Here is a 23,985-nt window from a genome sequence, read left to right as displayed (position 1 = left end):
CTCAAACAATGACAGATATGGGATGTTTTAAACAAATGTGAATCAGAGACGTTTAGTTTGCACAGAATCCTAGGAGGTTTATTTGGTTTTATCTGTCAGACAAATGTTAAACGTTCAGTGGTAATTGCGGATCCGGGTGCATCATAGGAAGACAAATTTCAGTTCACAGCGCTAGCCTCATCATCAAGCCAATTTTTTTTACCCAATTTCCAAACAACATTTTGAGTGTGAAATGTACCTGTACAATAGATGATTCACAGATCAAAGGGTTGAGAAAAAAAAAAAAACTACTGGTAGTTCTTGGAAAGCTTAATGACTTAGACTGAATGTGTCATTTCTTCAATTGTGGGAATTTAAAAGAAAATCACGTTGAATTCATATGTTGCCTTGACTGAGTGTGCACTGTGGAGGAGCACATTAAGCAGTTACAGTGATACGGTCTCATGCTTCCAACAAAAACAAGCATGTTGTGGATTAGCTTGCAGGTGGCATTTTCACTCCCCCCACCCTCATGAAAAAAAAAAATCACCGTTTACTCCCCAAATTAGGCTCTATGTAAAAAAAAAAAAAAAAGTAGTTCTGTTGGTAATAAACAGTTCAATTTAAATGTCTTTTTAGGACATTTGAAAGCAAAAATACTAACTCACTAGTTAGTGTTTTTTTTGTAGTGCTAATGTCCTTTAAGTTGAAAAATCTGATGTGTAAATGCATATAAATAAATCAAGTGCAATTTAGCAAGATGACTTTAGGGTCAGGGGTGGGGAACCTAAGGCCCTGCAAGAGTGTTTTATCCAGTCCGCCATGCAATACTCAAAGTAAATATCTAATCCCAGAAGAGCTGTTTTAAAAAGTCCAAAGACATTTAACCCAAAAAGCTCATAGTAATATTTGTTTGCTTATTAAGAATTCCCCCAGATAGTAAAAAGGTATTTAGTTGAGTCCAATGTTTGTGTTGCTGTCACGGGAAGGGTTGAGTTTCCTGAGTGGTTTAATACAACAGAAAATTAACTAAAAAAAACGTTTCATGTAGTTTTCCATCTAATCCTCCTCTTTGATTTGGCTTGATTAATGTAAGGTCAGTCCATAAGCTATTTTAAGAGCGTGCGCAATTGCACAAATAGTGTCATAACTCGGAGCCTTTGGTTCTTTTTTTAAAATTTGGATTTTTCATCTCAGCAGTGATTTTGAACCAGTGTGCTGTACGAGGTGATCAGATCTGCTGCGTACTGTATGTGCCATGGCTCAATTGAGGATGGGAACACTGGACTTCAGTAAATTGGAGGGATCTTACATGTAGTGCGATTGAATGAAAATAAAAATAGGGAGAAAACACGAAGCAACACATCACACTTCACCAGCTCATCTCACCAAGGAAGTGAAAGCAGACCCGCAAAGAAAACCCTATGTAGATTCACCTCAGTCAAGATCCACGTAATTAGGCATTTCACTCGGTTCCTTCGTAGTGCAGTCGGGTTTTGCTTCCGTTTGGAGTGAGCACCGTCAGAGGGAAATCCATGCTCCGAGTCTTATCGCTCAGACTATCCTCCATTGCATCACACTCATGTCCTTCCCTCCGGTGGACACCAGGCAGCTGTCGTTATACAGGAACGTCACGTTGGTCACGTGGCTGCTGTGGCCACCGTAAACATGGCTGGGAGCCTGAAATTACGAACACAGCCAAGTGATCTAACATTAGTCACCTTTCAAAAAAATACTTCGCCTTCATTACTGGGGGTGTCCCTCAAGGTTCCGTGTTAAGCCCAATTTTATTCTCAATTTACATAAATGATTAAAGTTTTCACATAACAGAGGAGAACATTTACCCTGAACTGAGAACAGGGGAAGGAGAAGAGGTGGACCTTCCCAAAGTCGTCACCAGTAGCAAGAAGGCTCTTATCATTGGATCTGCTTCCAGCATTGATGTCGGTGCCGTCCGAGCCATCGGACCACATGCCTGGCGGGAAGATAATATACAAAATTTGTAACCCTAACAGATGTCCTAACCTTAAGAGAAGAAATGGAAAAGAGCAATCAGAACCTACCAAAAACCTGAAAACCGAGAGTGCAGGTGTGTGTGGCCCATTCAATATCTCTGATGGTCTCCATGCTGACCACCTGCTTGCACACGGATGGGATCCCTGTGGAAGTAGAAGAATAAATAATTGCATTATAAGTACATATGTTCCTTTAAGGTTCCTTGGACCTAAACAAGTTGGTGCACTTACAGTATAGTATCTCATAGTCTCCTGAGTTAGACACCAAGTACTGGGAATCCACTGACCAGTCCAGATGGGTGATGAAACTAGAGTGACCCTGGAAACAGATGTGTAGAAGACAACATCTTGAGCTGTATCTGACTTTACATTTGAATACAAAGCCTGATAAGAAATGTAAACAAGCTATTGCAGGTGAATGGGACGACAAAACAGACACTCACTGAGCACTTGCCCACCCTGCTGTACTTCCTGCCATTTTCTGCCACGGCATAGATATAGATGTAGCTGTCATGAGAGCCGATGGCCAGAAAGTTGCCGTCTAAAAGAGTTTTTAAAAGGTAAACAAGGAGGAAATGGAATCATTTTAGTCCTTATGTAGATTTAGAAAACAAAAAGTTACATTTAGATTTAATTAGACTTGTGAAGTGAAAATACTGATCTAAATTCTAACACCCTTGACAATATGCAGTCCTCCAAATCGCAAATAAATGGGAAAATATTTAGTGTATAAAAATGTACAAACCTGGGCCAAAGCTCATAACAGAAAGTTGTTCATTTCCGTCTGTGTGCACTGTGACCAAATCCTTTGAGTCAGTGTCCAGCACCAGCCACCTGCAAGACGGACCACACCAAAAGTTGACAAACATATAAATTGCATTGATCACTTCCTTATGGATTGCAACATTGATTTGTCAGTACAACATCAAATATTTTAAATGGTGTCTCTTTCAAGGAAGGGTTTCTCTTCCTACCTGCCAATCTGGGTTCCTATAGCAACAACAGATCCAGACGGGTGGAAGTCTGCAGATTGGGCAGTGTCCTGAAAGGATTGTGGAAAGTTTAATATTAGTAAAGCAAAATGAAAACAGAACAAGATTCAGTTGCATGACTCATCTCCTAAAACAGCACAAAACTGACGTGTAATTTAAATAGACTGAATGTGATTCTATTTAAGGCCTCCAGGGGGCAGTGTTGACTTACTTCCATGTTTTTACTCCAGACAAGTTGATGTGAACTGGAATCCCACATACACACTTGTCTATCATAACCACACGTGAGAAAGTGGGGCCTACAGGGGTGCACAGCCAGACCCCACAACTCATCTGTGTGACCCTAAAACCAGAACAAATTATTTATTTGACACTCACTTCACTTAAACCAAAATATTAGTGTGCAAAAGTGACTAACCTGAGTAATGGGCACAAACTCTCCATCCAAGCTGCCTTGCAAAACAAAGTTCTTTGTGGTTCCGATGAGAACAGTCTCACCTCTGCCCTCTGCTACAGTTCGGATGGGCCCAAACAAATCTGGCACCTGCGACCAACCATGTACACTATTTATTTTCATTAGCCATAAACATCTTTTAATGCAAAGTACTATCTTGTTCACTAGCAAGAGAAGCCACCATCTGTTTTATTTATGAGGTGCAAAATCTACCGCCTGCGGGACTGCTGCTTCTTGCCAACATAAGCAGCAAAGTTCTTCACAAGAAAGTAAACACGGTACACACTGTTTAATATTTTATCACAGCATTCGGATAGCTTTTTAAATCCAAAGACGAGATGCTGAAGAGTCAAAAATAGAAATCGTTTGCATATATGTGTTTCACTATTCACTATCTATTCCTCACCTCCACTGTTTGGATCTGCTGGTAGCCGCTATCCCAAGAGATGAGGCGGGAGTCTTTGCCTCCGGACAACAGCGTGCCATTCCTCAGCATGCACAGAGCAAAGATGCTGCCTTCGTGAGCTCCGTGGATGACGTGACTGATGCGATTAGTGCCTGCGTGACAGAGACGCCGTAAGATGGACGGGAAGCTCAGAGAAAGTCGGCTTGCCGGACTCCGACAGTCAGACAGCTGGATCGATAGAGTGGATCAGTGAGAGATTATGTTGGAAGGAGAGGGAGTAGAGTGTCTCTTGTTTGAAAAGTCTCGGCGCCGTTACTAATAGACGGCTTTTGAGCTAATGATGCAGTTAGAAAGATAAACACATTCATTCGCTGGGCTTCCGAGAACCATTTCAATCGATAATATACCTTTTCCCCACACCAATATGTTTCCACTTGAGTCGCCAGTGATGGTATCTCCATTTTCTGCAAAGGTCACGCATAAGAGGAATTTGGGCTTCTCATGTTTCTGTAAATCACAAACACATGAGCCATTTAATGTACAGTAAACAGCCACCTAGGTTTGGCTCAATGACGACATTACTTGGTCAACAGACAATAATAGAAAATGGATGTGACGTTTTACCTCGAAAAGTCCTTGCTTCTTGACCAGCACGCCTTTTTCCAAGTTCCAAAAATGGAGGTGTGACTTGCCACAAGTCACCAGGATATTGCTGTCAGTCGGGTGAAAGTCTGCAGCAAAGACTGTGTCGTTGGACGTCTGAAAATGAGTTTGATTGGTTAAGTGGCACACCGAAACCCAAGATCCAAAAAAGGACTGGGTTCACTGGCGGAGCTAGAAGGGGAAGGGGGGGCACAAGGGCATTGCCACCCCTATATAAGCTTTGACCCCAAAGATACCAGGCCAGATAATTGTCCTTCAGGTATTTTCAGATTTGTTTTTGGCTCCACCAATGAAGACCCACCTTGACCTCAGCCAGTCTGTCTTCTCGCTGCCAGTCCCAAACAGACAGCACGTGATCATTCGAGTCGTCAACAACGCAAAGCGTGTTTCCTCCATTCTAACATGTAAAAAAAAAATATGACTGTTAGCTAAAAATATCAAACGTCGCTTCCACGACTCAGTTCCTTGCAAGCTTTTTCCTCACCGACTTAGAGAAAGCCAAGCAGACAAGCGCTCGCTCAAAGTAAGCCGCTCCCAGAACATGAAGCGTGTTGAGGCTGACAGAGTCCCACACGCGAATATGTGGAGCCAACTGTGAAAAAACACATCAAAGTGTAAACAATTCCATCTTGTCATCAGAGAAGCATACTAAAATAAATGTGACTCAAAACATCAAACTGGAGTTCACTTACTTTACCCTCCAAAGAGGTGCCGGCAACCTGCCCGGTTGCTATGGTGATTTTATCAGGGTGGACTGCCAAGCTGAAGAAGACAAAAACAGACAACAGTAAAAAAAAAAAAAAAAAAAAGTCTTTCAGCAGCAATTCATCAAAAAGAACATTTGAATAAAGATGCTAGCAAAAATGGCTATACAGTTTTTTGCTTGAATCTTTTTTTGTACCATTTAATGTCGTCCGTGTGTCCAGTGTAGTGTCTCTGCAACTGCTCATCCACGTTGAAGAGGACAACCACAGAAGCAATGAAGTACACAGTTTCTCCGGTGGGCAACAAGTAAAGATTAGAACGGCAGTCTCGACCGCGGTAACCGTATCTGGTCAGAATTAAGGTCAAGAAAATAATACGACAGCCATAATATTCCATAGGTTAAAAACAAGTTAGAAAATGTCCATACATTTATTTAAAAAAAAAAAAGGATACACCCAGTCCAGTTTGAGTTTGTTAGCCGGAAGGTCGGCTCTGGCTTCCAAACAGTAGCCGTCCACTTGGTCTTTGGGCATGAACATGGTGATGGGACGGCCTTTCAAATACATTTTCACATAACCTTCCTCTGGAAAAAGAAACAGAGGATCAGTTTGATGAATGACTGTTGAGATGATATTTTGTTCATGATGGATGGTTTTTGTATGAGTGTAAACACAGCACGGTTTTGAAATGTAAGAGGACGACATAAGCTGGAAAACGCAGACAAGTGTGTTTTCAAACCGACTTTATTAGCCACTTCAAACACATTCTTGTAACAAGAAAAAAAAAACATTGTTATAATGCGGAAATATTTGGCTCACAGCAGAGGTTAACCAACATGAAAACGCACACAAAAGCAGATTGAAATGTTATGAGGGGGTGGGGGGGGGGGAAATATGCCAAAAGTCATTCATGCAATAAATACCAAAACAAACCAACTGAAACAATGATGACAGTTTGTTGAAAGATGACACAATGCCATCTTGGATTTAGAGGACATGTGAAATGCAAGTACCATTTGTAAATCAATATTATTATTTTTTGTAGTTGAGTCGAATAATGTAGAAATTGAGTGTTAATAACAAATTTGAAAGTATTGGCTGGGGGATTTCACTGCTCTGCGGTAACTTGGCGTATTGAGGCCATACTGATTCCTCAACTGGAAACTAACACTTGGAGTCTTTCTGAACGGTGGCGCCCTGGCGGCAACTCTTTTTCTGGCCTTGATGCTGTCTGGGGATTGGCGGAGGCCCGCAGCTGAACGTGCCAATATGGCCGAAGCTGTAGCGCCGCCGCTGGTCCCCGTCGTGGAGCGGCTGAGGTAAATCTGGACTGTAACTAGTGTGGGTGGGCCGTGAGGGGGGGGTCATAGAGAAGTTGGGCGTGGAACAGGGGTCAAGGGGAAGGTTTGGAGGAAGTCAGTAAAATTTGTTAGACAGCTCCTGTCGTCGCGGCGCTAACTAAAGCATCATGAATACAAAAACAGGAAAGTCAAGAAGGCGGACTTCTATTTATCAAACACATTTGGATTCGTAACGTTGTGAATTAATGACGTCGTACGTGTTTCAAATCTTTGACTTCGGACATACAAAAAAAACAACACATTTCTTAAAGCACAAGCAAACAAAAGCGGAGCTTGTTTGCAATGCAAATATTTATTGTGCGGTAACTAGAGCAGTGGCGGATCTACAAGCTCTGAGCTGCAGCGTGACGGCAAAACTTCAGCGAGGTTGCCTGAGTGTGTGCGCGTGAAATCTTTGTGTGGTTACTAAGGCGACAAAGCGAACATAGGGCAGACAAACACTCCAGGATTGTCTGAAGTGGAGCTGGAAGTGAGACGATTGAGTAAGCGTAGTGACGGTGGGGACACAGTGAGTGCATATTAGCTTGGGTGTTTTGTTAATATGCTCTTAAAACAATAAAGCTAACACACTCACAGTTTAGTAAACCACTCCTGTTCCTGTCTTGACAGCTCTCTGAGGAATTTTTAGATGGCTTTTGCGTGAATTAAGTTATCCAGAGAGCTGTGAAGTCTCAGGTGGGGAGTGAGGGGTGTCTTTTAGGGGGGTGGCATTAGGGGGAGGAGCATACCTTTGCAGTGTGTCACACGTCGCATCCCTTGTAAAGGTCACAGAGAGAGACACAAGCACCAGGTGAGGGGTGTCATGGCTTCCTCACTTCCTGGTCTGTTATAACAGGTGAACGCATGGTCTGACTTTTTTTTGGTGTTCATCTACACAAGTTGTGTATGATGGCTTCCCACGCAGTCAGTAACAATGTACACAAGGACTACTATTGGAGTATATATAGGAGTTTAATTCATGATTTAATTTATTTATTTGTGTCTTAATAGATGTACTAAATAATCAAAATTTAATTATTACAAATAATGAATATAAAAAAACGTTATAATTATTTTTTTAAAAAGCTATTTTACATTTAATTAGATAATAGTATAATAATAGTCATCTATCAATGTCTGGCCTCATCTTTTAAAAAGCAAATGTATTTGAAAATCATAGCAATTGACAATTCGGGAAAGGTGAATCAGAAAGAACATGAATGATGAAAATGGAATAATGAATGAAATGTGATATGACAGAATGTGTGTAATAGCTACCATCAGATTGTCATAATGCTAGAAACTAGCAAAGTTACAAGAATTGAGGTCTCACCTGCATTGAACACCGGGTCCCTCTGCTTGCTGCAAAGTAAACGAGCAAACTGTCAATCAGCGTCCTTCCTGCACGTTCGGCATGGACATCTTGTTGATTTGGATGAAGGTCACAGCAAAGCAAACTCATTGGCGTGTTCAAGATATTTGTTACCTGTCACTTCTTTTGCCACTGGAATTGCTTCCCGTCGACCCGGCCCGAGTTCGGTTGCCCTTGGCGTCGCCCGAGTCCTTCCGCGTGAGAGACCCGACATGCTCGTTGGAATTGGCTCTCCTCACCGTGCTTGACAGACGGACAGTGAAAAGAATAATTAAATATTATTCAGTGATTAACGCCAAATCAAATGACCCTTATCCTATTTTCAGATTAGATAGAGATGCAACATATTCTCATTCATAGTACAACAACATAAACAGGCTGCAAGCCGGAATATAAAAGGTGCTGGCTCATAGTTGGCTTTTTGACTCCCCCCGTAGATGGCTCAATCTGATCAATCGGGCCTCTTTTCAGCCGCGTTGTGTTCAACACAATAAAAAGACTCCATCAGCAGTCCACTGGCCAGTCGGCCTAATCCAACCTATTGACATTCAAAAACCGTCGGCCCGTTTAGGAGTGATTTGTTTGCTGCGAAACAGAATAAAAAAAGTTGGAGGAAAAAGCATTTGCCTGCTGAGTTAGCCAGGGAGGTCAAAGTTTGTTCATTTTTAAGTCGCGTACAATTACAAAACTGATGCAGGGAACGTGTGAATAAAAAATAAATAAAAAGAAAGCACTGAAAGTATGTTATTGTCATGACAGGAGAGTGATGTCATCATCGTGGTTAAGTTACGGTTAGACTGAGAGCGGCCTTATCTCGACATGCTCACCTGAGCAGCGGTGAAAGAATTCTGGGTGGCAGAGACAAAGGAGACAAACTGCGCATCTTATTAAAATGTGACAAGCTGTACATTGGCTGCATGACATTTGGTGAGTCACAAAAGAGGAATAATTGGGAAGACAAATGACCAGAATGGACCAGGAAGCCACTGAGAATTAAAACTAAGATTCTCCACATTTGTTATGATTAACGATCTTGTCTGCTCAGTCGTATTCCCTCAAGAGGCAAGCGTGAGCCACTGAAGTGGAGCTGCAATTTGGAAATTACAATTAAGCATCTCCGTCCAAGTATTTTCTGCATTGCCCAAAGCTCCCATGAGTGAAGTTTTTCATTATCATCTTAAGACAAAAACACAATTATGTGCTGATCATGTATCAAAGATAATGACAAAATATTTAAAAAAAAGAAAACTGTAAAATACCCTAAAATTTGTGAATATTATTAAAATAATAATAAAATAAAGAACGAGCCAAAATTCCTTTGACATCGTACGGCCACAATGCAATCAGCCATCTGATGTGCTTACTGAGATCTTTTGGGACTAGTTACCGCTGTGTGCTGAGGTTCATCTTATTATATTACCAACATCCAGCGATGGGAGACGCTTACATTTCCCCCCAATTATGCATGAACACACACACATACTGTATTCACACAGAAACACACTTTTGTTCTGGGCTTACAAGCCCTGTTAAATGTCAGCGGCTTCCGCTGACAAAGCGACATTTAAATGTCCAGAGAACACGATCCTACAACCTGGCAAAGTGGCCAAGCAAATTCACCATTAAATTGGATTAATGTCCTTGCACATTTGCTCACCTCCTGGTGGATGCTGTGCCGGTGTCCTTCCTGGATCCAGATCCAGACGGGGATGGCAGAGTGCCACCGCCTTTCTTTGGTAGGATGGTCCCGTTGTTCACTGAAGGTCTTAACGGCAGGGTGGCGATCATTGGCCGGGCTAGCAAACAGATTGGAATAAAGGATCAATGTAAAAGGGTACTTTGGTTATATTATTTATGGATTGTGTTACATTATGACGGAAACAGGTTCCTGCGTGGACTGGTACCAAAACTAGTAACCCTTCAAATTGGTGACCCATCCAAACTCATTTAGCTTAGCAATAGAGCTTAGCATTTTGGCTATACCGGTTGAGAACATAGTCGCAAAATTGATAGTCCAGACCACTTGCAAGAAGTAAAAAAAAAAAACTGTGTTACAGCACTATGTGAGGGGGGAATTGAAAAAAATAAAACAAACAAAAAATATGGAAGACATTTTGTTTTAAGTGGTAACACAAAAGCGCATGCACACACAAACGTGGCAAAAATAAAGGCCTAAATTTAAAAACTAACAAGGTGTTTTTTCTGCAGTGATAAATAAACATTCAATCCACAGTTTTATGAGGCGGACACACACACTTGTTCCGCTATCATCTTCCATGCAGTAATTACGCAGCAGGGGTAAATAAAAAGCTGTCATTTTGAACGTGATCTTGTGTTTGTGTCTTTCTGTTGCCCGGTGTGCTGTAACTGAAAAACAAAGCCCTGAGTCATCTACCAGGCCTAAACCCAAAAAGCGCATCAGTCAATTTGTAGGCTAAAATGACCAGACTAAAAATGCAGTTCTTAAGCACAGTTGCTGACACTTAGAGATGACAATAATAACAAATCCGTCTTAGTGTTTATAAAAGCATGGCACAATTCAAGTCCCAGTGCATCAGGCAGAGTGATACAACATTAAGTGTTTTTTTTTCTTTTCTTTTTTCTCCCAAAGTGAACACAATTTGAAAACACAGTGCGAGAAATGTGCTTGCTCACACAAATGCCATCAGGCCAAGTCGGCGCAATACAGTTAGCCTACCTGACTTCCCAACATGGCTGTCTGCCGAGGGTGACTTTCTCATCAAAGGAGGCTCTATGCACATGATGCATAATATGACAACACAACTCAGTCCCATGGATGGAAAGCGATAAACAGAAAAGGTTACGACCACACCCAAAAAAAAAAAATCCTTCCTAAACTCAAATTAATGGCCTAACCGAGAGTAAAAATGATTTATGATCACCTTTGGTTGGCCCTCGTCGTGAGCTCATGGCTTGCTGCTCCTCAGACGCGTTGAGCCGACGGACCACGTCGGCCAGAGCGGATTTGAGCAGCTGGATCTCGTCCTCCTGCATCTGGACCCTCTGCTCCAGGGAGGCGATCCGGTCTGTGACCTCCATGCTGCTGGATGCTGACGCGCTGTCATCTGAGAAAAGATGGTGAGCTGCTGTCAGAGAGCAGTTTATATTCTCGGCTGCCTCTAAAATGTATTATTATATTGAAACATACTCAATTGTCACCTCTGCATCACTGCTAAGAGACAGTCCACTTCATCAATACAAACACCCACGCAATGACTTTGATCAAATATACATGTAAATCTCCGCTGTGTTTTCCCAGCAGACTTGCAATAACAGTCAGATGAATAATGCATGGGGTGCATCGGACATCTGCGGCATGCGCGTTCTCTGAGGATTTGCTTTTAAACCCGACCGCCTGCTCAGATGATGGAAATGCAGAGGAGCGCTTGACTTGGGTAAATAATGTTGTCAAACACTTGACTAAAACATTGTTTTGCTTAAAACAAAAAGATACATTTTCAAAAAACCAACAAAAAAAACAACAAAAAATAAATTTGTGCAAAATGCTTTAAAAATAAGCTAGATTTCAGAATAACTCTCAAAAAGAACCAAATTCTCCAAATGTGATTCTACATAAAAACTCAATATAAAAAAACCCTCAAGATTCAAAAATGATTTTTCACAGAAATCTTCTCTCTCAGTCATCTTTCTTCTCTAAAAATACAACATGCTCACCTGATGTGTGTCTTTTGAAGTAGCGCTTCTTCATGTTCATTTAGGAATCTGACCATCCCGAGATAAAGCTTCAACTATCTGATGAGCACCCCCCTCCCCTCCCCTCCCATCTGCTCCCAGCAAAGACACAATCGTATGACTGGTGTAGAGCAAACAAAGACAAATTGTCACGCAAGACCCCGAAACCTGACGGACAGCTTCAAACGTAACCCAACATAAGGAATGGGACATGTTCTTGAGGTTCAGGCCATATATGTAATTTCCGTGTAGTGGCCATCAGCGATGTGTCACTCTCCATTTAACAAACAATTCATCAGGCTGGACATCATTTGGACACCAATGTCTCTCTTTCAATCCAATGAAGCCACATTATTACACCACACCCAACCGAGCTCATTGGAGGCTGGGCTTTTTCAATGACATCATTTCTCTCTCTGCCCCCCCATCTTGCCTCAATTTCAGCCGGAAGTGAGGGCGGAGCACAATTTTTTTATTATGCACTTGCGTCATTATATGATATGGAACACGCATCATCAAATCACGGAGGGAAATGTGAACTCGCACTTGGCACGTCCATCCTCCATCACTGAACAAACACAGAAGCACTTTCCTGAGTCATGCACTGACCTCACTCTCGTCAATAATTGAATTGTGGAGCGCCACTCATTCTGATCCATTTCAGCACTCTCGACATCAACAACGGAGGATGTCTTAAAAGCAGGCACTGAAATATCCTCATTCATCAAGACGCGCATAATTGTGAGGATGACCCAAAAGAAGTGGATTAGCTAACTCAACCGTTCAAATGGCGGTCGGTTTTTCGTGCTTCCAGATGACTCTGCTGCTGGACAGAGCTATTTATAGCCCAGAGATGGCCAACAGGAAGGAAAGCCACGATGGGGTTTGAATTTTGTTTTCAGATATTGGGATGGATGGAGAGGTCATAAATAGAATAAAGAACGAAGGGAGGCCCAATGACTTTGCTTGACTACTCAACTTGGAATGTGACAAGGTAGGAATAAACAAGACGCTGGTTCTACAGCTACGTGGCCATTTAAGAAGCGATTCCGACCACAGAGGCATAAGTCGAGCTTGGCAGCGGCTCCAGGCACCAACACAAATGTGCGTTGTCAAACTCAACCTTTTGAAACGAGTCTTTGTCCCCCGCCAAGTAACAAACACCCAAAACGGGAGATTTGTTCCATGCAGCGTTTGTGTGAACTGCTGTTTGTTCCGTCCACTCGCGCTGTTGTTATGGGAAACGCTTCCAGTGCCAGACACTGTCAGCACGTTGAACATCAGCCAGAAGTACTTCCACCATCTGGAGCGTTGAGAACATACAGTTGTGCAGACACCCTTGTTATACAACAAAATACAAAACTGACAGCTTATTAGTCAAAAGATTTCCTCAATCATTATTCGAGCCGTTTTCAACCAGCAACACCAGAAAAAAAATTTGAAAAATTTACTTTACATAATTTATGCCTTGCTAGCTGCCTGCTAACCATCCGGTCTGAAATAAAAGCACCTAAATAATAAAAAAATTATAACATATGAAAACAAAAAATAAATAAATAAACAAATAAAATATAATATACTATATAAATAAAATCAGCCAACTGAGCAACCCCGCAACTGTTCATTCATAATTTTATTACACCTCCCGAGCCAATTAGGCGTGTCCTCCTGCCTCGCATCTCTGCATCTGTGCTCTTGATTAATCTATTTTTAATGGGACCCTTCCTTTTCCTTTCCCCCCTCTCCATATGTTAGAAACAGGCTGAACACGCACTTAGATCAGAGGGTTCCCTCTCTGCTGACCAATTAGGGCACAAGAGGAACTTTTGAGAGCTGCACTGAGGTTAATTGTACCTGAATGCATCACACAAGATGTGCTGGCTGGAGAGGTGCATAAATATGTTGCAGAAAGCTTTCTTTTCTGGCCCTTGCATGACACACACACTCATTAAACTTAACACTTTGGTCTGACTCACATCCATACATAGAATCGTGCGGCCGCTCTATTTGAACCTTCCACAATTCCTACTTTGCATGCATGATTGTTTTAGTGGGTCAGACGATGAAGCTGCACGAATGTGTGTCAGTGCGGCAAAAGGCGAGAGAGAGAGAGAGAGAGAGAAAGAACGATGAAAGCAGAGAAGGCAAATGGATTCCTCGGCAAGTCACATTTCAATGATCAGCCTTAAGAATTTACAACAAGATGCATCAAGGCCGAAGTGGAGCAGGGATCAAGGATAATCTTATAGGACATAACTCTTTGGCATGCTGGGTCAGGAGGAAGCAGTTTTTTATTTACATTCTTTTTTTTATTACCAACGACTTCCTTTGTGTGCACCTCTAATGAGCACACATTGTCACTCTGAGTAAGCGTAAACACCTTGGCACGCTGCCATACAAGCAAACGCACAGGCTGAACTCTTATCAGGAGTAAAAACAGAGCAGAGAGATAAGAGCAAAATCGTTGAGGAGCTACAATAGATGCTCTAAAGTTCAACGCCTTAAGGCGAAGGTCACCAACGTGGGTGCAAGCCCCCCCAAAGGACCACGAGTAGCCAGAGGTGTATTATTTATTGAAATAGGAAATCCAAATCCGATTGCGGGCGGATCCCTTCAAAGTATTTGAAGTCAAACGTCTCAGATCGTATTTCTGTAGGTGTTAAAAATGACGCCGGAGCATTTTCCCAAGATCAAACACAAAGCTTGAGAGAGCGTGAAGGGAAAATGAGGAGGGGGGGGGGGGGGGGGGGGGGGGGGGAAATATGCCTGGGAGTTAAAGCAAATGAAAAGCTGATAAGCAAAAGTATGAAAATTTGATGGAATCCTGGGAAATTTGGGCGTCTGTGTGACTGCAGATAGCTAAAAATAAACCGAGAGTGGAGTGAGCACTCAGACGCGATGTTGGAATGGATCAGCAGTCGTGGAGGAGATACGCCGGATCAATTCCATATTGATCACGCTGCTGCGTATTACAGATGAATAATGTCGAAGAAACACAATCGCTCCTATATTTGATACATTTGTACGCAATCTTATTTAAGACGACACCTAAGGACGTAAGTAGGGCAGCTCTGAGTTGAGCTAGCGCGACATTGAAATGTGAAGACAATGGATGCTAAACTTGGCTGTTGAAGTCTTCGGGGTGTTGGCAGAATATCGTCCTCCTCCTCCCTGCTGGGCTCAGTTGGCTACTGTCTTTGGTAGCGTGTGTGTGTGTGGGGGGGGGTTAATCCTAATCCATGTACACGTGACATCATCAGACATGCTTTTTGGACCAAGGCTGAAGAAGGGTTGTGAGATGAAGTGTGTCAAAGTATCCCCATGTTGCAAGAGTGGGGGGGGCTGTGCCAATGTGCCCGTGGGCGAAGAGCATGGAGTGTCGAGATAAAGGGATGTCGAATTTACATTAGCACACATTATGAGTCCAAAAGGTTAACAGGATGAACAAGGATGGATTTTTCAAGATGGAGGTGCAGGGTGTCATCTTCAGAGCTACTCAATGCTGCACTGTTTTACGAAGCACATTTTGCCTCCGAATCGGATAGAAAATAAATACCAAGAGGAACTGGAACTGATTCGAAAGCAGAGCAAAGAACTGTTGACATTTGATACTGGATCACATGCTGTGTGTTTTTCCACAATGGCATTCGGAAAAAAAATCACAATTATTTAAAGGAGAGTCTTTGGGGGGGAAAAAAGTTAATGTAAACAAATGCAGGAATTCAGACACCAAAACCGAAACTATGAGCAAACTGCATAAAACAGCAACTATCCTCTCTTTCTCCGAACATGTAGAAAAAAAGAAACAAAAAGAACGACAACTCACTAAATGACTAAACGTCCATGAGAGTAAATCAGTCCTAAGTGAATAATGAGGCTAATTTTCTCTTGGCATAAACTAGCAAGCTAGCTGTGACCTCCTGAGGACAAAACGTGCAGCTTGCGTGTGTTCCTGCAGTTTAGCTGACCTAGTCTCTCAACATTAGTGTGCTCGGATGCGCCACAACACACGGAGGGAGCTGCAGAGAGTGGAACGGATGACATCGTTGCGTTTTGGTCCAGTCCAAGCGGCGCTATGATGTCACTCTGGCCTGCGGGGCCCAATGATGACACACAAGGCTTACTCAAAACAGACCTGCAAAACATTAAGAAGTCCAAATAACGACTAGGAAGCTACTCCGCTTTGTACTCAAATTTGTGTCTGTGTTCCCTCGAAGCCAATTTTGTTGCTACAAACAAAGCACGTCCTGTAATTTCCAGCATTGTTCCGTCGCTTGACATAAAACTGTTCTAAGATTACCGGTGCGCCTGTTTTTCTGGTCAATCGACACAATTAAGTTGTGTACTTGAAACTTCTCTTACATTACTTATAAAAATTTGCGAGAAGAGAAACATATCAAATATCCAAGATACTTGGATAGTAGCATACGAGCTATGTCTGTCACTTCCAAGTACACGCCCACCGGTTAGAACATGAGCCACGACAACTGTAACAAAAACAATGGCTTTAAAACTACAGTTTTGCGAGTCCAACTTAGCCAACCAATCAGAAGGGAGGGAAAAATGATGATGTCATTGTGCAGCAGTTGAAGAAAAAGTCACTTTGCTAATAGTTTACAGTAAGTTATTTCGGCCAAAACACCTGATTGTGAAGGTGGATTCGAAAGACATGGAAGCATTAGAAGCTCAAATCTGATCGGACACAGATAAATAAAGAAACGCACAAATAAATTAGTGTATAAATAAATAATGCATAAATAAATTTGCGAATAAATAAATGAATTAAAATAAATGAATTAGAAATAAATAAATAAATGTTTGTGATAGCTAGAATTCATTTGAAGAGTCGTTCATGATTCGCGCCCTTAGGTAGGATTATGCTCTCGCCCCGTCACAGGTGGTTAACAGCAATCTGTGTCGTAAACACTATTGACGTTTTCATTATCCAGCAATGTCAAATGCGTTAGGCCATGAATCGAAACCAATCACACTCATGGCAATGTCATGTATGATATGATATCATCACAGCAACGCCCCATCCGTAACATTCAGACATTTTGTACTAAGTGGACCTAATTAGTAAACATCAAATGACCCACATAAAAGCAATGGACCGTGGGTTCTCGTAAAAAGGACGTAAGAGAAGCAGAATGAGTCATCAACACAACAGCAGATTTAAATCCATCTGCCACAAAAGTCCTTCAACTTTGTTGCCCATAATCCCCTTTGTGCTTGTGTTGCACCAACACATCTTTGACTGCTTGCACCGTCTCTAATATTCTCAAGGCGAGGCTTAACTTTTCAGAACTTTACAGCCTGTTTTGGAATAAATCTTTGTTGAAAATGATGTCATATTGATGCGTCATGTTGCTTAGCCTCTCTCCTGAGTCATCGGCGCCTGGCTACCATCGCCACAACCTCCACCCAGCCGACACATCATTGCTGTCCCACAAGCACTTTGTTGATTACCGCTTAGCTCGGACTGGACGTGGAGAAACTTCCTTTTTTTTTCTCAGCTAAGCCCCACGATGACGTGTCAAGCCCAGAGGAACGTCATGCCAAAAGTAGGAGATTGTTTACCATTGCAGAACTGCAGCAGCGACGAGGTGTCATACAAGCTGCTGTAGCTGGAAAAGCCGTCCTCCATTCTCACACGCTGCTCCACTTCCTCTGCTATCCGCCGCTTCTCCTCTCGTCTCTCCGTCACTCTCTCTTTCTCCGGTGACTCCCTTTGCCTAGTTTATCGTTTCACTTGGCTCTCCCTCCATTCATTCTGAGCGGGTCAGGCTCCCTGGGTGTGTAACCATGGCAACCCATTCACTTGCATGAACTCCAGTTCCCTCTTCTCTCTCATAGGTGGGTGGGGGAAAAAATAAAATAATACTAATATAAAGAAACTCCAAGAGAACGCTCTCTCCCTGAAGACTGACTGAACTGGACCGAAAGAAGTTCAAGAGGTTGCTTTTCTTCCTCCTCCTCCTCCTTCTCTCGTCTGTCCTCAGCAGCTGTTCGCTCTCGCTGATCTCTAGCAGAAAAAAAACAGCTTTCGGAGGCGTTTGCTTCGTGGCTGCGCGCTTATGTGTGTGTTTAGATAATGCTAGGGAGAGCCCAGCCTTTCCCGCTGTCACACAGCACAAGCGAGTCAAAGCTCGGTGGAGGCGGAGCTTGTGGGATGGCTTGTTTCTTCTTTGCTTAGTGATTTAGAACAAGGTGGAGCAGATGAGTGGAAGGGAAACATGACATTAGATTAGAAAAGGGGAAATTGAAGACACGGGAAGGGATCATCATAAAAGAAGTGGAAGGTCATGCTTCTGATTGGCCAAACTCTGGAGTGTGTAGAGTCAACTTTTTCTTTTTTTTTGGCTGGAGTGACATAAGCATAGCATCATCAAGTCACATGAGGACAGCACAGCGAGCCCATAAGTCAGTCGCAGCCAAACGTTCATTTCCGGGGTCGCCGCCCGGCCTCAAGCAGATTACCATTCTGTTGTCTGCCTGCGTGTCTTATCGTCTGCTGCAGACCTCGCAAATACTGAGGAATCCCTAAAACAAGGACAAGAGGTGGGAGGGAAAACTGAAAGGGAGAGTGAGCTATAGAAGAAAGAGAAATAAATGGGATGGAGGGGGGAAGGGGAGCGTGGAACAGGAATAGAAACAAAAAAAGAGGGCTTGCAGGAGGGGGGGGGGGGGGGGGAGCAAATTAAAAAGTGAGCAGGGAGGGAGTTTATTGAGGGGAAAGGGGTTTGAACTGAGTGCTTCCTAATTCAGAATGGGGGTTTTATGTCTCAGAAGAGGTGGCAATGCATTATTTATAATTCAAGCTTGCTTGGGAAAAAAAAATAATCAAGTCGACCGTGTCTGTGGCCTCCTTTTACGCTAGAAGTGTGAGACAATTGTACAGATCAAGTGCTACGGTTAAAATCACTTAACATCTAGAAGGTTTGGCTATAAATAGAGTATTGATTTTTGGTTTTAATTTAAAAATGGTCTTAGCTGGTCCTTATGTTATTACACAAAGTCATCCAGACGTGCAAATCTCATCAGCTGTGTAGCAGAGAGGATTAGGGGGGGCAAAACAAAGTATCCTTTGTGAGTTGTTGAGAATTTAAGTAGTTTGTTACATTTGAGAAGCCACTTGAAGCAAAGCAGGATTAAACCTTGACCGTTACAACATTTGTGCATCTAAAGTAGACAAATAAAGTGGAACGCGTTTTCGGATAAAACGTGATTTGAAGTCTCGGAAGTGTTTACATTCAGATCGGTGGATTTAATACGTCGGATATAAACGTGCCACTGGATTTTGTTGTGTCAGCCATGTTTTGTCTAAAAGGGGCTCAGATTATTGTAAATCTCTTTCTGGCGCACATTTGGAATCAGGATAAGCATCAGATCTACTCGCTAACACCGCCAGCGCCACCCCTGCTTGTCCCCCAACCAACGACACACGGTGGGTGGCAGGTGGTGGGATCACGACCGCTTCGGGCCCTCCCCTCCCCACTGTTTCCCCTGTGGCTACCCCCCCTCCCACATACGATTAGCAAATAAACATTGTTTGTAATGATATCCCACTTCTAGTCGCAAATAATGCACGTACCTAACTCACATGAGAGCGTCCAAAGCCATTTGTAGACCACAAGATCCATTTGAGACGTACCAGAACACTTGCTTGTGTTATCAAACATTTGGATCTCTGCTTCTGCATGACTCAGCACAACAACCACCATCCCCTCCCCGACACACACACCTTGTATTATGACTACAAACAACAATAGCGAGTCAAAATAGAGAAAATAATGTAAATGATGGGGCATATAATCCAAATAAATTCAATTGGGATCAAATCTTAATTAAATTACATTCTGTCTGAAAGATACCAAAAAGCAACTCTATTATTACTATTAGAACAAGTAGGATAAGTATATTTTGGATGTAAATGATCGGAGTGAAAATCATTAAATATTTAACGTTAGCTCGCAAGACGCTCTCGAAGGCCGCAATCAAACTGGGCAGATTTGTTTTCTTTCTTTAGAAAAAAAAAATGCTGACGTCCTTTAAATTCCACACATGATCAGTCAGTCTGCCATTGGGTTGGGATTAAACAACCAAATCCAGAACGAAGGAGGGAACAAGGTCAATCCTCTGGTTGATCCAGCCACCATCTGTGTGCTGTCCTGGTTATTGGGCTGGTTTACACCATGAATTAATCCCACCTGAAGCTTCGGTGATTTAGATAAACACTACATTTGGGCAAAGACTGTAACAATTTTATGATGAATCATTTTTTACAAGACATTATTCTCTGAATAACAAGAACAAAGATGGTGGAGGAAAGAATGAAGAAACATTTCATAGCAAGAAATTCGATCTTTTTGTACGGTACGGATCTTCACACGGTATATATGTCGGAGAGTACAAGACTGCGCTCTCTCAAGCAGTGGCAACATTAATCACATCCGACATGGCTGCTGAAACATCCCCCCCTATTTCCTGAACAACCTTTTCTCTCCTCTCTGCATAAGATGAACGTGACATGTCCTCACGCAGCACTCGCTGTATGTTGCCTTGCATTGAGTTCTTTTTGTGTTATAAATCAGAAGCCTTTGTTTGATTTTATGCACTCCTCTTCTTTATCCTTTCAAAGTCAGAGCAAGTCGAACCCGAAATCAATAAAGTCGAAAAGAAACTGCTGTGGAAACCATTATGTCCTTCTCCACAGATTTTATCCAGTTGGTTGGGAGGAGTAACAGTTTCAGCTTTACCAAATGTTCTTGCTTTATGACTCAAGTCGTATATCCATTCAATATACGAATATTTAACATTGGACATTTTCTGGAATTTACATCTTCTTCAAGCAATTCCTTAAAATGTCCAGACTTGGTTTACTACAGCTTCAATTCAACAGACACGCATTAAACAACACAATCGCATACAGGCACAGTTTACACTGCCACCTGGTGGTGTACGAGGGAACCGCTGCTGAAACTCCAAACTCAAAAATGTGGAACGCGACCTGCACTCTGACGTCATAAAACCTATATGTCCCGATATATATTGTTGTTGTTATAATTATAAAAAAAAGTTGTTGTTTTTTAAATTCATCTATCTAGCTACTTTTCAAGCTATTTAAAGCTCACTTGTCAAGATTTACCGTCACGTTACAGCAGTAACAAAGATATAAAAACAAGATTATTTAAATGTAGACAGCTCTCAATAACAAATAAACGCAAATAGACTGGGGGGAAAATATATACAAATGCATTCACACAAATAAGGACCTACATTTGAATAAATGCCTGACAACTAGAGTAAGTAAAGAAATAAAATAGACAGACTTGCATTGCTTTTGCACTGTAAATGGAGTTGCTGTGAGAATAAAGGGGGGGGGGGGGGGAGATGGATGGGCTAATCGAGAAAAGTGGCAACAGAAGGAAACATGAGTCAACGCCTGAGTGAAAGGCTGAGAGAAACTATAAGCCAAGAGGCAAAGTTTCGATTCCCAAATGATTGTTGCGGTTAATCTGCCAGCTAGGGCACAAAGAGATTTAGTTCTCCTGTTCAACTTGGCTGCTCTTTGTGGGAATTTAACCTTCCTCCACGCACACAAGCAATCACTTGCAAGTGCAACTCATCTTTTTCTCACATCTCTCCTAATCAGATCACATAAGAGCTGCCAAGTCCCATGCATAAGTCTTCCTCACAGTTTAGCGAGACTGACAGCACATAATCAACATTTCGACACAAGCGGAACGTCCATCCTCGACTGGGAAATGCCTTCAAGAGTCCAAGTGTCCATATAAGGGGCAAAACCAAACCAGATGAATACTTGCCGGGTGCCGAAAACAGAATGAGCCCCCTCCTTCCTCCCCTTTGCAACACACATTCCCATAAGTTGAAAAATGCAGAAGTCTAAACAGATATTTCATCTTTCGGTGACACATAAAGACCAACTGTTTGTTGACTTACCCAGTGGAAGCCCCTCACTGTCAGACATGGCTGCAGAAAGCACCACCAGTGACTGTTGTGGCCTTTAACTTTTAATATCTCCCACACTGAGTCCCTCGCTCTGTTGTAACTTTCTAACTATACTTCAGTCCCCCCCCCTCCCCACCCCACCCAACACCAGCACTCCCTCTCTTTTTCTCTCTCTCCTTACTTTCGCTCTTAGCTCCATGCACAGAATCAGCAGTGGCCTAAGCACATGTCGATCAAATGTCACATTCTACGCCATTGGAGAGTAAATGTGTCACCAACAGCCCCTCCCTTGGGATATTATTTCGCTTAGGTATGACAAACATTTAATGATTTCGTTTGCATCGTTCAAATAAAAGCCAAGTTATAAATTTATATCCTTAATTAAGTAATAGCGTATTTAATGTGAATTTTTTTTTTCCAATTTGCTAAATAGTTTCACCAAAACCTGGCATGACTCTACTTCAATATGTTCAAGTTGTAGTAACTGAAATTTCCTGTGAGAGGCGCTAGAACCAAATAAACAAGCAGCTCCCGATTGCGTGGTTGGCTTTCTTTCTTTTTCCTATGGCCTACATACCAGCAAAATATCCAAAGCCAAGTCACATTTGAACAAATAATCTTAATGGAGTATTTGTTTCTACACGTCAATACCAGTCAGTCATGCATGTTAAGAAAATTAAAAGACAATAAAGAGAGGGTACGCTGTCTGTATTTTTCTTGACATGTCTTCAGGAGAAATATGAGTGCGTGAGGGAACGAGACGTGCCAGTACCATTGGTGGCAAATGAGGTCAGTTGTGTTCACACCCACAACAGTGCAAACTGCCCTTTTTAAATATTGGTGCTGTCCTGTGAAAAACAAGTATGTCCATTTTTGTCATTTAAAAAAAAAAAAATCTGTTAATGAGATTTCCAAAACACAGATGTGTTGTGTGAATGAAAAAAACAAAAAAAGACAAAAAATGATAAAAACGTGGGAACACGTTTGCTAACTAGCGCTTATCAACAAGCGATGTAACATGATTTTTTTATTTTCTTTTATGACCATTTTAAGTTAATAAAGAGTAAAACTATTCTTCCAAACGCCATTCAGCGGTCCTTGAGAGCCCTCAGCTGACCCATTGTCACTTGACTGAGAGGATTATGGCAAGAGAGAAAAATGCAGCGTGTGACTGGAGAGGGGTCAGATGGTAAGCATGTCCAAGGAATAACGGCAGTGTCGCAGAGGTTACGTCTTAAGTGCTGGCACACAAAGCTAATCTCGAGCTACAACACCAGAGAAGAAGAAGTGTGTAGGAGAAGGGAGGCTATTATCTATGCACCAGACCTGCCCCCACCTCCCCCCAGTACCAGGTCTGGTTGTCGCACAGCACCCTGGCTCTGTTTGATCTGCTGCAATTGTTTGCAGAAGAGCTGGAGGGCCTTTCCAAACATAACCCCAACCTTCACCCTGTCAGGACCTTTCGACCTCTTTTGCCAAGGCAAATAGACAGTCTGCCCCAAATGCATTACTTTGGTTCTGATAATATCCCGTGGTTCAGTTAAGACATTTGAACTTACTTTTTGACGCTATTGTAAACATGTTTGAACAAAAATTGCCAGCATAAAAAATATAAAAACTAGACATATTTAAACACACAGAAAATGTAAACATATGTTTATAAAATACAATATGGGTTGTGTTAGATAAGTGGCTTTAAGAAGTGAGGCCTGGTGGAGTTTTTTTTTTTCAATAAATAAAGTGCTCACGCAGTCTGGACAGAGTTATTCTAATAGCACTACCTTCTATGGGAAAAAAATGTTTTGGAAAATCCAAACAACTCTAAAGCGGACCCGGAACGAATTATTTTTGCCCTTGGATGTTCCGCTGTTGTTGTTGTTGTTAAATCACACAACATAGAGATTTTCACATGTTGGTAAGAAAGTAGGTCAGCTAAAGGCAACAAGCGTGAAATTGAGTGAAAATTAAGTGTAAAAATGAGATTGTGACTAAGCGGCTGAAAATGCTCTCCTCTGTTACGCCAAAAGAGTTGAACAAATGCAGATTATAATGCTTTTTCTTTCAACAGTATAAGAACCTTTACATTTATTGCCTTAGTATCAAGAGTGCAAATGAACCAGAAGCCTCCGTATAAGACTGTTAATCTATTCCTATATGAGCTGCATCTAAAAGTTAAAACCTGCACTCGGAGTTTATTGGACATCAAATGCCACATCTAAGAGCTGAAATGGGCTGGGCGTAAAATAAAACAAAATACCTATCGCGCTTTTACAGGCGTTAGCCAAAGGGGACGCAATTCATCCAAATGAAACGGAGCCCATTAATGACTCTTTGTTAATGACCTCACGGCAGTGAACGCAGCAACTAATGAACT

General features: G+C 42.1%; 1 protein-coding gene across 6 annotated transcripts; it reads right to left on the bottom strand.

Moving 5' to 3' along the window:
- Positions 1-51: 51 nt before the first annotated feature.
- Positions 52-21,761, bottom strand: eml1 (EMAP like 1). Of its 6 annotated transcripts, none has more exons than XM_037241578.1 (24): positions 21,603-21,761; positions 10,829-11,011; positions 10,624-10,677; positions 9,583-9,721; positions 8,040-8,168; positions 7,887-7,915; positions 7,303-7,329; positions 5,668-5,797; positions 5,411-5,560; positions 5,202-5,271; positions 4,994-5,101; positions 4,811-4,906; positions 4,471-4,605; positions 4,254-4,353; positions 3,847-3,998; positions 3,405-3,530; positions 3,198-3,329; positions 2,969-3,036; positions 2,740-2,828; positions 2,438-2,535; positions 2,226-2,313; positions 2,043-2,138; positions 1,824-1,954; positions 52-1,659 (listed from the first exon to the last, which is right to left on the bottom strand). In XM_037241578.1, the coding sequence occupies exons 1-24, from the start codon at positions 21,628-21,630 to the stop codon at positions 1,534-1,536; spliced, it is 2,484 nt and encodes an 827-aa protein (XP_037097473.1). In that variant the 5' UTR covers positions 21,631-21,761; the 3' UTR covers positions 52-1,533. The 6 variants fall into 6 exon arrangements, with proteins under 6 accessions (XP_037097473.1, XP_037097469.1, XP_037097472.1 ...); XM_037241574.1 differs by lacking the exon at positions 21,603-21,761 and adding an exon at positions 17,220-17,750; XM_037241577.1 differs by lacking the exon at positions 21,603-21,761 and adding an exon at positions 11,622-11,676.
- Positions 21,762-23,985: the final 2,224 nt, after the last annotated feature.

Source organism: Syngnathus acus, chromosome 22 (genome assembly GCF_901709675.1).
Source record: "Syngnathus acus chromosome 22, fSynAcu1.2, whole genome shotgun sequence".
NCBI classification, from domain to species: Eukaryota; Metazoa; Chordata; class Actinopteri; order Syngnathiformes; family Syngnathidae; genus Syngnathus; species Syngnathus acus.
Note: the sequence above shows the minus strand (reverse complement) of the source record. Positions and strands in the feature narration are given on the sequence as shown.

Coding starts and splice junctions, on each gene's coding strand:
- eml1 (XM_037241574.1), bottom strand. CDS start 17,286: ATGGAGGACGGCTTTTCCAGCTACAGCAGCTTGTATGACACCTCGTCG. Junction 7,330..7,886: donor GGACCCGGTGTTCAATGCAG/GTGAGACCTCAA, acceptor GACCTTTACAAG/GGATGCGACGTGTGACACAC. Junction 1,660..1,823: donor TCCCCTGTTCTCAGTTCAGG/GTAAATGTTCTC, acceptor TCGTAATTTCAG/GCTCCCAGCCATGTTTACGG.